The 16,749-nt window shown below is 38.0% G+C and overlaps 1 protein-coding gene across 2 annotated transcripts in view; it reads left to right on the forward strand.

Annotated features, from left to right (window-relative positions):
• MED13 (mediator complex subunit 13) overlaps positions 1-16,749 on the forward strand; it is a 114,967-nt gene that overhangs the window by 49,140 nt on the left and 49,078 nt on the right. For both annotated transcript variants that reach the window (XR_011383550.2, XM_051824707.3), the window contains exons 10-11: positions 10,795-11,008; positions 11,935-12,016. Coding sequence is in view for 1 of the 2 variants with exons in the window: in XM_051824707.3 (XP_051680667.2) it covers positions 10,795-11,008; positions 11,935-12,016 (296 nt within the window). In the remaining variant the exon portion in view is untranslated. The remainder of the gene's footprint in view (positions 1-10,794; positions 11,009-11,934; positions 12,017-16,749) is intronic.

Here is a 16,749-nt window from a genome sequence, read left to right on the forward strand (position 1 = left end):
CTAATTTTATTTAAAAAACATTTTTGTTTGAGAAGCAGACAGAGAGAGCCAGGGCTCCCATCCTGTGGTTCACCCTCCAAATGCTCACAATGGCAGAGCTAGACCAGGCTGAAGCAAAGAATTCAATCCACATCTCCTACGTGGATGGCAGGGATCCAGCTTTTTGAGCATCCTGTCATCTACTGTTTCCCAGGTCTGCATTAGCAGTAAGCGGAAATTCAGAGCCGGAGCTGAGAATCAAGCTCACGTACTCTGATTTGGGGTGTACGCATCTTACTGGCATCTTGATTGCTCAAATGCCCAGTCCTTTCTTTTTTATTCCTTTTTTTTGCTCTATGGTCTAAGGAGATTCCTCAACTTTCTTGTAGTCCTTTCTTGAATTCTTAATTTTTATTTCTCAAAATCAGATGAAACAGTAGAAGAAATGTCATAGCCTAGAATATGCTAGAGGAGAATGCAGGCAGAGTATATGAATAGTAGGAGAGTCACATAGCTTAGAAAAAAAGAATCCTTGTTTAATGTCCTGTTTTCCCTTTAGAAGTGCTTTATTTTGATCTTCCCTTTGTTATGCTTCATCATATTTCTGATAGTTTTTGTATGCATTTTAGAGTGAGAGAATAGATGGAGTGATTGGAAATTTTATATATTTAGTCAGAGTTTGTTGATTGGCAGCCTTTGCTCAATCAATAAATATTTTAGTATATATATGTATTAGTGTCCAGCAGTTATCTTTAGGATATCTAGTTCAGGGGTTCTTTGGGGACATTAAGAATTGTCCCTAAAATTCCAGAATATAAGTGCTAGATCCTATTTTTTTTTTTTTTTTTTGACAGGCAGAGTGGACAGTGAGAGAGACAGAGAGAAAGGTCTTCCTTTGCCGTTGGTTCACCCTCCAATGGCCGCCGCGGCCGGCGTGCTGCAGCCAGCGCGCTGCGGCCGGCGCACCGCGCTGATCCAATGGCAGGAGCCAGGAGCCAGGTGCTTTTCCTGGTCTCCCATGGGGTGCAGGGCCCAAGCACCTCGGCCATCCTCCACTGCACTCCCTGGCCACAGCAGAGAGCTGGCCTGGAAGAGGGGCAACCGGGACAGAATCTGGCGCCCCAACCGGGACTAGAACCCGGTGTGCCGGCGCCGCAAGGCGGAGGATTAGCCTAGTGAGCCGCGGCGCCGGCCACTAGATCCTATTTTTACCAGGCAGTTTATGCATTTTCCTTCAAAAGTAACCTTCCTATTCCTCCATTTTCAACTTTTTCTCATTTCTTTCTAGAAATTTAAATTCAGATTTCTTCTGATCTTTCTAGACAGTTTGACTCTCCTGTTTGTAAAGTTTGCCTGTAGTCCTCTGGTTTAATCCTAGTCTGTGAATTTTTCTCTACTGTGTTTTTTCTGATTGGCACTTCCTTGAGATTTAGGGAATTGTCCATTCTCTACTGTTAGAGATTTGTTCCCTCTCTCTCTCTCTCTCTCTCTCTCCCTTTCTTTTAAAGATTTATTTATTTATTTGAAAGTCAAGAATTAGAATTGGAGTTGGAGAGAGAGAGAAAAGTATCTTCCATGTGCTGGTTTACTCCTCAAATGGCTGCAATGGCCAGAGCTGGACCATTGCAAAGCCAGGAACTTCTTTTGGGTCTCCCATGTGGGTGCAGGGTCCCCAGCACTTGGGCCATCTTCCACTGCTTTCTCAGGTTTATTAGCAGGGAGCTGGATCAGAAGTAGAGCGTCCGGGACTCGAACCAGTGTCCATATGGGATGCTGGTGCCACAGGTGGTGGCTTTACCCACTATGCCACAGCACTAGCCCCAAGATTTGTTCTTTTTTAAAATTCCTTTATATCATTTTAGCAGACAAATCTCTGTGCTTGATGTATTACTTGAATCTTTTTTTTTTTTTAAGATATATTTATTTGAAAGGCAGAGTTACAGAGTGAGAGAGAGAAGGACAGACAGAGATCTTTGAGAAATAGAGACAGAGATCTACTGGTTCACTCCTCAAATGGCTGTAAATGCTAGGGCTGGTCCTGGCTGAGACCAGGAGCCAGGAGTTTGTTCCAGGTCTCCCACGTGGGTACAGAGGGCCCAAGCACTTGAGCCATCTTCTGCTGCTTTCCCAGGCATATTTGCAGGGAACTGAATTGGAAGTGGAGCAGCCAGGACTCGAACCTGCGATCGTGTGGGATACTGGCCTTGCAGGAAGTGTCTTCACCTGCTGTGTTGCAATGTTGGCCTCTATTACTTGAATCTAAAAGTATTCTAGTTTGATTTTACTTAAAATTAATTAAAATTTTCCTAAATTTATTTTAGGATACTCTTCTGGTCATGGAAGTCTACTAACATTAAATAGTGTGTCATTGGGCCTCTTGAAAGCATATTATATCTTGGAAAATAGGTCTTAAAAAATCTTAGTGTTATGTGTGCTAAATGTAATATAAATCTAAGCTAGCCTCTGCTCTTATCTGAACTGTTAATCTCGTTGTTTCTGTACTTTTCTACATACATTCTCTGCACAACATCCAGAGTGATTATTATACATTAAATATTAGTTACTCATTTGCTTAATCCTCTCCAATAGTTTCCCTTTATGCACAGAATAAAATCCAAACCTTTTCTCCTGATGTGTAGGACTGTACACAACTTCCTGCCTAGCTAGTTCTTCACCCTCATCTACTAAAATCCTATTTGCTTCCTGGTTTAGTCACATCAGTTTTCTTGCTATTCCTTCAAAAAATCAAGCCCATTCCTCAAGGCATTACAGAGTGGGAGAGAACTGATCAGCCCTTCCTGTCTTTCAGTCCTGCTCCTATGTTACCCTCTCAGGGAGGATTATACTAATCATTCTGTCTAAACTGTGGTCTGTCATTTCTCCCTAGTATCCTTGCCTATCTGATATATTGCTTCAATTTCTCTAATTAATCTCATTAATGATATATATTAAATATATCATTATTTGAAATTATATAATGTATTTGTTAATTATGTTTTCCTTATTAGAATGTAAACCCTATGAGGGCAAGGACTTTGTTTTGTTTACTGCTGTATTCTTCTAATATAAACACACACATACATACTCCTAGAACAATCCTTGACACAAGTAAAAATTTCACAACTGTTTGAATGAAATGACAATATGCCCCTGTAATACTTGAGTATTTTAAAATAAGAGTAGTGATTGTTTAACGTTATCCAGCTTAACCTTAGAATCTGTTCTTAAATTATTTGACATTTTTCTTACTAAGAATCAGAAAGAAGAAACATAGTGTAGAAAAGAAGCATACAGAGTAGAGTGGTGCTGAGTTATGATTATGTAAGTTAAGATATTAACATACTTCTGTTTCTGCTTAGTTATGGCCGCCATATTTTCTGCATTATAGAAAAGGAAAAATGTTTGAATAAAAGTGTTTTTTTCTTTGTGGTAATTTTATGTCTCAAGTGAAGGTTGTTTTGGTTATGCTAGTTATTGAAATATGTGTTGTTTCACAACACATTTTTTAGATAGTGTGCCTTGCTTTATAGCATAATAGTAGATTAGTAGATGTGATAAATATTAACAAAGGTCAACCATCAGAGGCTTAGCTCCTATATGAAACTAAGAAACACTCATGGAATATGTTTGTTCTATACTTAATATGGTAGAAGTGTGTTTGACTATTTTTTAATGTTTTTGTCATCTGAGTGGTTGTGTCCTTTTCCTGGAATTGTTCTGTGGAATTAGTTCTCAGTTGTGGTAGTTTTTCTGCCCCTTAGCCCCATACCCAGATGACCTTTGGCAATGGCTGTAGACAAACTGAGGGTGTGGCACTGACATCTGGTAGGTAGAACCCAGAAGTGCTGCCAGATACATTACAGTGCACAGGATAGTGTGCCACAATGAAGAATTATTCAGCCCAAAATGTTAATAATGTTACAGTGTTTTAATGAAATGAATAACTTTTCATAGACATTTGAACTCTGGAATAATAGCTGTTAAGTTAGATACCCCAAAGATAGTTTTAAAAGATTATTTATTTATTTTGTTTGAGAAGTACAGTTACAGACAGAGAGAGAGAGAGAGAAATGTCTTCCTTCCATTGGTTCACTCCCCAAATGACTGCAACGGCCAGAACTGCACCGATCGGAAGCCAGAAACCAGGAGCTTCCTCCCGGTCTCCTATGTGGGTGCAGGGGCCCAAGCACTTGGGCCATCCTCCACTGCTTTCCCAGGCCACAGCCGAGGGCTGGATTGGAAGAGGAGCAGCCGGGACTAGAACCGGTGCCCATATGGGATGCTGGCGCAGCAGGCAGAGGATTAACCTACTGCGCCATGGCGCCGGCCCCCCCAAAGATGTTTAATGATTAGCTTCATCCCTCCATATTATTTTAGTAACCTTCACCACCACCTCCCACCCAAACCACATAGTGAAATACTTGGTATAGTCTTCAGTGTTTTTATTATGATGAAATAGGATTGCTCCCCCATAGTGAAAAGGATGTTACTGGAATAACTTGATAATTCAGTATTTTTTATTAATTAACATTGCTTGAATGAGGAGGATCAAAGAATAACATCTGTAGAATGTGACAAAGTCAGATGACAACCCCTGACATTAAAGTGAATTCTGCGAATTATGTTAGTTTCTCTTGGTGGCATTTAAACAACATCCTTAAATTCTTCATAGAAGCTCTTACAGTTTTAAAGCTGTAGTGTGAATCAAACACCTTTCTTAGCTATAGAAAGCCTAGTTTGCTTTATTTCAGTAAATTTGTGAGTTAATACCCCAGAGTTTATAAATTTGTAGTCTTCCCATGCTTTGAGCTTGGAAAGTGTGTTTAATTGTGTAGCAGGTAATTTTAATGAATTTCCTTATAGGACTGTTAAAAGTCCTCCAAATTCTTTCTTCCTCCATATTTTCTTTCTTTTTACATTAATATTCAAAGATATGTTTTCTCTATCAGTTTAAAGTTTCTGTTGTATACAAGGTGCCGTGAGGCACTGTTAGGATATAAAATAAATTTGGTCTTGGTCTTAAATGAAATTGTATTCTAATGGAAATGAACAGATTAAATTCTCTGATGTAGGTATAAATGAAATACAGTAGGGATGCAGAGCAACAGAGCAGGAAATATTCCATCTGTAGATATCTAGAAGCTTTATATAGTTGGACATGATTAGATTACAGGGGTGCTGCCTAGTAGTTTGGTGTGTCATGATGAGAGATGAGACTTTAAAAGTGAGGTAGGGAACTAGAGTGGAATAGCAAAATGTTTTCATAAGATTATATATTACTGTTGAGATAATGGGGAGGTCTATTATAAGCTTTTTGAGTGAGCTAAAGTAAGATTTTGGAGCAGAATGATTTTGGAAAGATTAAATAACATGATTGAAAGTTCATTTCAATAATGAAGAGAGAGGCATGTATAAAAGGAGATCAGTTTGGACATGAGTTTGAGTAGCTAGGACAAAGTGATGTAAGACTCTTGCCAGGAAATTAGAAACAGCAGGGGTGCAGAGATGTAGGAAGGTTACAGATGCTGTGAAGTAGACTGGAAGTAACTTTGCAGCCAGCTGAATAGGATAGTATAGGAGTAGCAGGAGAGATGAAGAATAGGCATATTAATTTCTGAGATGGAAAGATGAAGAACAAATTCTAAGGTTTTCCTACCATCTTTTTTGCTGTTGTAGGTTAAATCATAGCAAACTTGGATTTTAGCATCTTTAAAAGTTGTTTCTCAGAATAGGAGCATCATGAAACAATTATTGATGTACTTTAATAAGGTAAAGTTTTGCTAAATAAGTAATAGTGGCATATCCACTTTGACAAGGGAAATACGTACGAGCTAATATGCGAAGACCTCTAGATAGATTATAAAGTACAGAAACAATTACATGGTAGTATATTCATACATATTTTTTCATCTTAATAAGATAATATAAATTGTTAATCCATGTTACCTTGGAAGAGAGGGATTGAGATTGTATCCTTCTCTCTCTGTGCTAAATGATTTCAGTTGTGTACAGTATGAAAATGTGAATTCAGTTTGAGGTGCCTTCTTAGAGATTCCATGAGGCAGTTGGGATCATGTGTCTGAAAGTTATGAGAAGAAGCATTGATAATCCATTTAGAACAGATATAAAATGCAAAGAAAAAATAGATCACTAGAAAGAACAAGTTGCTTTATAATAATGGTTGACTTTTATATAAGTATATGTGTGTGTGTGTCTTCATAGGAAATTATGGAATGAGAAGAAACTCAGAGCTTTGTTTTATTCATTTTCCATTTGGTTCATTTATTTATTCATTTTCCATTTGGTTAAAATAAACGGTTTCCATTGATTGCTCTTTAAGGTGGCAGTATTCTCCCTTAATAGTGGATAAATGACAGTAAACAATAGTCTTGGGTTTTGTTTTGTTTTTTCCTAAGATTTATTTACTGGGGCTGGTGCTGTGGTGTTTCTGGTAAAGCTGCCGCCTAGTGTGCTGTCATTCCACATGGCCACCGGTTTGAGTCCTGCCTACTCTACTTCCCATACAGCCCTCTGCTATAGCCTGGGAAAGCAGTAGAAGATGGCACAAGTCCTTGGACTGGACCCCTGCATTTGTGCAGGAGACCCAGATGAAGCTCCTGGCTCCTGGCTTTGAGTTGGCGCAGCGCCGTCTGTTGCGGCCATCTTGGAAGTGAACCAGCGGATGAAAAATCTTTCTCTCTGCCTCTCTCTAATGCCATCTCTCAACCAAATAAAGAAATCTTTTTAACAAAGAAGAGAGAGAGAGAGAGAGATTTTCCATCATCTGATTCACTCCCCAAATGGCCTTAATGGCTGGGGCTGGACTAGATCAAAGTCAGGAGTCTAGAGATCTTTCATCTGCTGTTTTACTCCCCAAATGGCTGCATTGGCCCGGGCTGGTCCTGGCTGAAGCCAGGAGACTGGAACTCTTTCTGGGTCTCCCACGTGGGTGGCAGATGCCCAACTACTTGGGCTGTCTTCTGCTGCTTTCCCAGGCTTGTTAGCAGGGAGCTGGATTGGAAATGGAGCAGCTGTGACTTGAAAAAGCACCCTTATGGGATGTTGGTGTCATAAGTAGTGAGTTAACTGGCAGTGCCACAACATTGGCCCCAGTGCTTAGTTTTGGTAGAATTCATGTTTGATTAAAATAGTCTGCTATTATGATTCCGAGGGAAACCTTTCTAAATGCTGAAAGAAGAAACTGTTCTTTAGCATAGTGCTCCTAATGTTTTGTTCTGTGGTCAGGGTACATCAGGTTATCTTAACCTTGATACTAATCATTAGAATTAGCTTCTGTGTCATATTAGTTATCTGCCAGATTCTGTTCTATGTATAGAATGCATTATTTGATCCCTTACAGGTAATTTTGAATGCCTTTATTTCATAGAAGTCTCTGATTAAATAAACTAGTTTTGACTACTCAATTTTTTAAGTAAGCCTTCTATATTTGTTATTTAAGGCAATAAAGCTGTACTTTAGACAGCTAGTTTGAGTGTAAGAATTTATATTGAATATATGAGTAGTTCTAGAAGTAGTACCATTTGAAAAAAGGAGAAGGATTTTGAGATTTATTAACTCATCTGTTCCTTAACATTTCTCTCCATAGGTTATCTCTTATAATTGTCAGTCTTAATATGTTGTCGTACCTTATTGAATAAAAATGTAAAAGTATGTGCTACCATAAGCCATGTTGAAGTCAGCACCTTAAAATGATAGTATGTTATTGTAATAGTGAAAGGCAGGAGATATAATTAATGAATAATATAAAAGTAATTTAAATATGCTTTGGGTTTTGTAATGCTTCCTGTTCATGGCTGTATCTGATTCTCTTCCAGTTTATCTGTACCTACCTTCATATATAATGAAACTGTCTCTGTAGTTTATTATTTGGCTATATGTGGAAGTTTCTTTTAGGAGAGGGACATGTTAATCTCATTTACAAAAGTATATGTATACAATACAAGTGGATAGTGACAAAATGATAATTGGAGTTTAATCTGGCATCTCTTAAAAATCACAGTTTATTTCTATTTTTATCAGCATTAATACAGAAAAATGTATAATGTAAATGATTTATATTTCTTAATTGTGACTTGATTCTATTGATATTATTGACTACATTTAAATTCTTTGCATATCCTGATGTCTGTGAGAATGATTCAATAAAATAACAAAAAGTCATCTTTAGGCAATGCATTTGATTTACTCATTTTTATTTTTAATAAAACTATGTATTAGCAGTAGTCCTTTTAACAATAACTGCACACTAGTTTAGCAACCACTTACGTAAATAGTGTGACAGTTTTTAATGCTTCTGTGAGAAGACAATTTAATATGAAAAGTATAGGTTTTTTTTTTTTTTTTTTTAATTTACCCCTACACAAAGTACTAGTGTTTTTCAGGCTATGGGTGGAGGGATTTCTTATATTGTGGTGTTTCTGAGTAGTTACTTGAATGAATGCTTAAAATCTTACCAGCCCTAACTTTGCCACTATGTGACCTTGGCAAATCATTTATTTCTACATAATTCCCACATGAAAGTCAAGGGATAATACCCTCCATTTCCTTTCTTATGAAGTTATTTAAGTTTTAAATAAATATTTAGAGGACTTGTCAAAGTAGAAAAAATACTATTTTGATAAGATTTACATTAGAGAATGTCTTGTAGACAAGTCATCCAACAGTTATTTAGGATCTAATATTGTGAGATACAGAGCTACTCTTAAGAAATGTTTATGGAACAAAACTATTTTAATGATTAGTTATAAAATAATCTCCATTAACAAGTTGTATTAACATTGTGTTGCCATGGAAGAAAGTTTTTGTAAACTTGGCATTTTAGTCTTTGGGATAAATGTGGGGGCATATTTGGAATAATGATACATAGTTGAACATTTGATGGCGTGTTTAGAACGTAATAGTTTTTGTTTTGATGGCCTGTTTTGCCCTTGGTAGATAGAGGCTAGAATGCTGCCAATGCTGATATTAGTGAATAGATGAATGAACCGTGACCTTCCTGTCATTCAAGGAGTTTATAGGCTGGCAAAGACAAGGGCACTTCAAGATGTTTGTGGAAAGTAGAACTAAAAATATTTATTTTGGTACAAAATAATTTTGAAATTCATACATACATGGGTCTTTTAGAAGTTCATGGGAAATGTATGTTACAAAAGACTGCATGAATTTCCGTGTTTTTGCACTCAAATAAACTTAATTCTGTTTCTACAAACTTTTTGAATTGTCCTTATACCTTCGTTTCTCCCAAACCTTATATATTTTTTTCTCAGTACTCAACAGATAAGCGGAGTATCAGTATTATCTAATGTATAAAAATAGTTTATTTGGAAGTACAAGATAATATATTTTAGTATTACTAACTGCAAAAGTGTCTCAGTCCTGTGTGGCTTTTAGATTTCATGTATTTTTTAGCAAATAATTATTGAGTAGCTATTTTTGCCAGAGACTCTAGGTGGTTAAGATAATTCAGTGAACAAAGATGAGATCCCTGACCTTGTGGGGCTTATCTAGTGGGAGTGACAATCAGCTATGCACATGATAAACAAATTGTCATCATAAACATAGTTACATGTTAACATAAGTGCTGTAGGGGGAAAATACAGCAGGATCAGGGGTATTACTGCTTAGGCAGATGGGTAGTATTGCAATAAAGTCCCATAGAGAAGATAATACCTTAAAAAGACTTGAAGGCAGTAATGGAGATGACTAAAGACATTTGTAGGAAGAATGTTCCAGACAGAAGGAATGGCCAGGAATGTGTCCTGTTTGAGGAATATCAAGGAAGCTGGTGGAAGCAGTGTGAGGGAGAGGGGCCTAGAATGGAGTCAGATGGAGCTGTTGACGACAGCTTGTGACCCTTAGCTTTGTAAATCTGACGGAACAGGAATTTGAGAGTCTAAGTGATCTATGCAAACCAGAAACTAATCATTTTGTATTTACAATCTGGGTTATAAAGTACAAGCACACTGATCTTTGGTGATTTAAAAACCCTGATGCTTTCCATGGTTCTTTGATGCAGATCAACTTACGATCATCTTTTAGCCTTAGATTTCACCTTTCTCTGGTTTGTTCATTTCTACTAGTTCATCTTTCCAACTTCAGTGTTGTCATCTGTCTTGGTCATTTTATTAGTTATATTAAAAGAGTAGAGAGAAATATACTTTTCGATTACCATGTTGAACCAGAAGACTGATTATGTAAGAATTGATATTTCAGTATGATTATAAAAGAAACTTTGAGGTCCTTGAACTGAAGTATCACTTTGCGTGCAATACATCTTAGCAGAATTAGTAGTAATAATTATTCATATGAAATACAAATCAGGCCTTCATAAAGTTTGAACTCAAAGTATATCCACTGAGGACAGTAAGAAAAGTATACTTTCATTGTATAAATGCCTAAATTGTATTAAAATGTCCTGTCTCACTGTAAAGCCTGTAATCTGAGAATCACCATCCTAGAGCAACTTAGATTTAAGCATTCCTCTCAGGGAAAGGATTGGGACAAGTTAGTGTGCTTGAGGACTTGAACACAGAGTGAGTTACCAAAAAGACTACACATTTTGGTGAAAACTTGGATTAGGTAGGAAACTTGGGTTTTAACTCCATTTCTCTGTTACTAAATTTGAGATTTCAGTAAATTACACTATGCTTCATTTTCTTCATTTATATCATGGAGAGGGGTGTAGGTTAGATCATTCTAAGTAATTCTAAAAATGTCATGGTTCATAAATTGTTTTGGAAATTTTTTGTGCTTTTGTGGATAATAAATACAATTTTCTAATTTGTTTTTATGCAGGTTAATGGTGCAATGTAAGAAGCCTTTAAAAGTTTCTGATGAATTAGTACAGCAATATCAGATTAAAAATCAGTATCTTTCAGCAATAGCATCAGATGCAGAACAGGAACCTAAAATTGATCCATATGCATTTGTTGAAGGAGATGAAGAATTCCTTTTTCCTGATAAAAAAGATAGACAAAACAGTGAGAGAGAAACTGGGAAAAAACACAAGGTGAGTCAGAGAAATCACAGTACACTGAAGAGTCACTGATGATTTTGTAGTACTACTGTGTAGTAACACACTACCACACTTAGATATTTTTTTCTTAAATAGAAAAACCAATTACTGAGAAAAGCATAGATTTTTTTGAATAGGTAAATCAGGTATGTAGTATACAGTATGGTTGCCTGTGATGAAAAGATCTTTTTTTACTTTAAAGTTGCTGGGTTGGATTAAGAGTACATGATCTTCTGTCTTAATTAAAATCAAGATATTTAGGTAGGGTTTTTTTTTAGTCAGTGAGTTAAAAATATGCTGTAAGTGAATTACTAGTTTTCAAAGATAAAATATGTATCATTGAGTTAGAAAATACATGACATTTAAAATATGTGAATCAGGAACTTACAGTGTCCTTAAAAATCAGTATATATATTACATATGAGAGAGATAAAAATTTAGTATGTGTCCATCTTTTAAGAATAATATAACTCTAATAGGAAAGAAATTTGCCTTGTATACAAAATATAAAGATTGAAAGCTGTAAAATTGTGAAAATTACTCAGTAGTATGCTTCATAGAAAGAATTAATTTCACAAAGTTTTACTTAGTTGCCCTTTTGTGAATACGTAAACAATAACTGGAAAGGCTCCAAGTATAATAGAAAAAAAACACTAATTAGGGGGTTTTTCAGGTCTAGGTTCAGATTCCAACTGCAACTACGTACTTGGCCATATTTTCTGGGGCAGATTATTTTTAGATATCTTTAGAACCTCCTTTTTTGTATTTGAGTAGAGTCAACTCTTTACTTTTTAACTGTAAGAATTAATGATAATATGTATATAATGCTTAGCAGAAAGGTTGACATGTAACTAAATAATTGGTAGATTTTGTTATTGGTAATTCATATATTTCAGCCTAATGTATAATGTTGTTTGCAGATAGACGATGGGACATCTAATGTAACAGTGTTATCACATGAAGAAGATGCTATGTCATTATTTAGTCCATCTGTCAAGCAAGGTAATACTTCTGTTTACTAATTAAAATGTTGCATTCCAGTATTATCACTATAGATTGATAGCTTGTTGGCCTTTTAGTACTCTTTCTGCATAATTCACTAAATTTTCATAGAGATCTTTCTTAAAATTATGGATTTAGTGTTTTGTCTCTTGTTGTGAGAAACAAGTTGAGGTGATTGAAATTGTTGGAACTGTTAAAAATTTTTATTTATTTAATTAGTTTGAAAGATAGAGTGAAAAAAAGAAAGAGATTTTCCAATCACTGGTTTACTCCCCAAATGCCCACAACATCCACAGCTGGGCCAGTCCAAAGCCTGGAGTCAGGAACTCTAAGAGCTCCACTGTCAGTGGCAGGAATCCAAGTGCTTGGGCCATGATTCACTTCTCTGCAGGTGCATTAGCAGAAAGCTTGATGGGGCATGGAGGAGAGACTTGCTCCAAGGCACTCTGATTCTGATATGGAGTGCATGCATCTCAAATGGAGGCTTAATTTGCTGTGCCAGAATACCCACCACTTTTCCCCCTGTTTTATAAATAAAAGTGATTCTTGTCTTTAAAATGTGAGATTGGGTAAGATTATCACCTAAGACTCATCAGATCTAAAAACTCAATTTTTAAATTAAGCTTCATGGAATCCTGTTGTCTTTTGCTTTTCATACAAGTTTAGGAGAACTGTTTCTGAGGCCTTTAATTCGATAAATATTTACTTGTTAGGTATAGCACTATTCTAGATGTTGGAGATACAGTTGTCAGGATGCTATTTGAAAGTATCTGGCCAGCACTGCAGCTCAATAGGCTAATCCTCCGCCTTGTGGCGCCGGCACACCAGGTTCTAGTCCCGGTCGGGGCGCTGGATTCTGTCCCGGTTGCCCCTCTTCCAGGCCAGCTCTCTGCTGTGGCCCGGGAGTGCAGTGGAGGGTGGCCCAAGTACTTGGGCCCTGCACCCCATGGGAGACCAGGATAAGTACCTGGCTCCTGGCTTCGGATCAGCGCGGTGTGCCAGCCACAGTGGCCATTGGAGGGTGAACCAATGGTAAAGGAAGACCTTTCTTTCTGTCTCTCACTGTCCACTCTGCCTGTCAAAAAAAAAAGTATCTGACATGTGCTGCTTCTGAATGGAATAGAGAGACACAGTATTATTCATTAAACATTTTGTATTTTTAATTGACAAAAATTGTGCATATTTATAGTATACAGTATTTTTTAACAATTAAAATTTTTTAGCAGAATTTTGAGTGACGGGGAGAGAGATACAGAGAGCTCCCATCTATCACTGGTTCACTCCCCAAATGTCTGCCACAGCTGGGATTGGGCCAGGGCTAAGTCTGTAGCAAGGAACTCTGTCCAGGTTTCCCAAATGAATGGCAGGACAACAGCTGCTTGAGCCCTTCACTGCTGCCTCCCAGGGTCTACGTTGTTATGAAGCTAGTTGGGGAATAGGAGGCAGACGCTGAACCTAGGAATTCCCTGTGGGGCACAGGCAAATTAACTATTAATGCTCATCCCAGCTTCATGTTTCACTATGACTACTCTGGCTATTTAACATTTGCATTACTACATCAGTTTTTTTGTGGTGAGAAAATGCAAAACTCTTAGCAGTTTCCAAGTGTGAAATACGTTGTAATTAACTGTAGTCAACATGAGGTACTATTTAACCTTTTTTTTTTCTTTTAACATTCATTTATTTATTTGAAAGTCAGAGTTCAGAGAAAGAGGGAGGGAGAGACAGAGATCTTCCATCTGCTTGTTCATTCCCCAGATGGCTACAAAGGCCAAGGTTGAGCCAGGCCAAAGCTGGGAGCTTCATCCAGTCTCCCTCATGGGTAGCAGTGGCCCAAACACTTGGGGCATCCTCCAGTTGGCCCTTAGCAGGGAACTGGATTGGAAATGGAGCAGCTGGGACATGAAGCAGCATCCATATGGAATACTGGAGCTGCAGGCAGCAGACTTAGCTCCTACACCACAGTGCTGGCCCCTTGCTCTCGTTTAACTTTTGATGAGGGCAAGGGAAGTTTTCTTATGGTATATTCTCTTTGGGGACAAAGTTTTGTTTCAACATTTTGAATAACTAGAGATGGTCAGTCTCTGGACAGCCAAAAACAAGAAAAGGAAAAGTTTATCTGACCAAGGAACAAATGAGCTTTCAGGAAGTTAATTTAGTTGTTGATGGTTCTAAGTAGTTTGTTTAATGAGTTAACACTTTGTGTTCTTTGCCAAAGTGATGTACAAATTTAATTCCTATCAAAGTTGCAGTGAGATTTTTCACAGAAGTTAAAAAAAACCCTAAAATGTAGTCGGAAGCACAAAAGACCCTAAAGAGCCAGTATTTATTTTCTTTATTTGAGCAGCAGACGGACAGAAGAGAAAGACAGACTGAAAACTCACATCCCATTGACTTTCCAGAAGTCTGAAAAAGTTGGGACTGAGTCAGGCTGAACCCTTGGGCTAGGAGCACAATCCTACCTTGATGTGGGTGGTGAGGATGAAAATTCTCTAGCTATCACCTGTTGCTTCCCAGTTTGTGCATTAGAGGAAGCTGGAATCAGGAAATGAAGCTAGAACTTGTACCCAGGCACCCTGGTAAAGGGATGTGAGCATCACAGGTGGTATCTTAAACAGCTACCTTGCCAAAGCAATTTTGAGAGGGAAAAAAGTTAATTGCATCACAGTACCTTATTTGAAAATCTGCAAAGCTGTAGTAATTAAACCATCATGGTACTGGATTAAAGAAAGACATAGAGACCAGTAAAGCAAAATAGAGAGCGCAGAGTAAATCCATGCATTTATTATTAACAGACAACAAAAACAGATAGACATGAGCTTACATCAAACCAAAAAGCTTCTGCAAAGTAATTGTAGTAGTTAACAAACTGAAGAGACAACCTATGGAATGGGAGAATATATTTGCAAAATATATATCTGATTTCCCATAAAAATGCTAAAAGCACACAGTGGGGAAAGGATAGTCTCTTCGGTAAGTGGGTCTGTGAAAAGTGTGTATCCACATGCAAAAGAATGAAATTAAATTCTGATCTTGTAGCATATATAAAAACCAACTGAACATGTCAGGATTTTGGCACAGTGGATTAAGCCTCCATCTGTGATGCTGGCATCCTGTGTAGGTGCCAGTTCAAGTCCTGCTGCTCCACTTCCAATGCATCTTCCTGCTAATGCGCCTGGGAGAGCAACGGAAGATGGCTCAAGTGTTAGGGCCCTTGTACACACATGGGAGACCAGGATGGAGTTCCAGGCTCCTGGCTTTGGCCTGGTTCAGCCCTGGCCATTGCGGTCATGTGGGGAGTGAACCAATGAATGGAAGATCCCTTTGGATCTCCCCTGCCTCTCTTAACTCTGCCTTTCAAATAAAAAAAAAATGAATCTTTTTTAAAATTCTGAAAATGCATGAAAGACTTAAGCCTAAGGCATGAAACTGTTAGAAGAAAACATGGTAGAAAAGCTCCATGTCATTGGTCTTGACAAAGACGTTTTTGGGTATGACTCCAAAAGGACAGACAACAAAAACAGATAGACATGAGCTTACATCAAACCAAAAAGCTTCTGCAAAGTAATTGTAGTAGTCAACAAACTGAAGAGACAACCTATGGAATGGGAGAATATATTTGCAAAATATATATCTGATAAAATTTAATATCCAAAATATAAAGGAAAAACAGCTCAATAGCAAGAATATAATATAACTGAAAATGAACAGTGGACTTGATTAGACATTTCTCAAGAAGACATGCAAATGGCCAGTAGGTATGTGAAAAAAAATCTTCAACATCACTGTCTGTCAGGGAAATGCAAACCAAAGCCACAGTGAGATAACAACTTAAAAATATTACGGCGTTGGTTATTGAAAAGGTGGAAAGTAGTAAGTGTTGGCAAGGATGTGGAGAAAAGAGAATCTTCATAAAAGGGGTGTTTAAAAAGTTCATAGAAATGTGTTATGGAAGAAACCATGCACTTACTCAGCCTTTACAGAAGAAGGAAATCCTGTCATTTGTGACCACAGTATGGGTAACCATTGGAGTGCATGGTGTTAAGTAAAATACTCCATGATCTCACTTGTATGTGTAATCTCAAACAGCTGGACTCAGAAACAGGGAGTAATGATGGTTATTAGGAGATAGGAATTAAAGAGATGTTGGCTAACGAACACAAAATTTTAGTTATGAGGAGTAAGTTAAGAGAAAGGTTGTCCAACAAGGTGTCCACAGTTGGTAATGTACTGATGCTCATCAACTTACTATGGGTAACATCCCAGTAAACTAATTCTAAATTAAAAATACTGTGGCCAGCGCTGCGGCTCACTAGGCTAATCCTCCGCCTTGCGGCGCCGGCACACCGGATTCTAGTCCCGGTCAGGGCACCGGATTCTGTCCCAGTTGCCCCTCTTCCAGGCCAGCTCTCTGCTGTGGCCCGGAGGGTGCAGTGGAGGATGGCCCAAGTACTTGGGCCCTGCACCCCATGGGAGACCAGGATAAGTACCTGGCTCCTGCCATCGGATCAGCGTGGTGTGCTGGCCACGGCAGCCATTGGAGGGTGAACCAACAGCAAAGGAAGACCTTTCTCTCTGTCTCTCTCTCTCTCCACTCTGCCTGTCCAAAAAAAAAAAAAAAAAAAAAAAAAAATACTGTAAGTATGGGGCCGACGCTGTGGCATAGTGGATAAAGCCGCCTCCTGCGGTGCCAGCATCCTAAAGAGGCGCTGGTTCGAGTCCTGGCTGCTCCA

Source organism: Oryctolagus cuniculus, chromosome 17 (assembly GCF_051225735.1).
Source record: "Oryctolagus cuniculus isolate XC-2025 breed Fujian yellow rabbit chromosome 17, ASM5122573v1, whole genome shotgun sequence".
NCBI classification, from domain to species: domain Eukaryota; kingdom Metazoa; phylum Chordata; class Mammalia; order Lagomorpha; family Leporidae; genus Oryctolagus; species Oryctolagus cuniculus.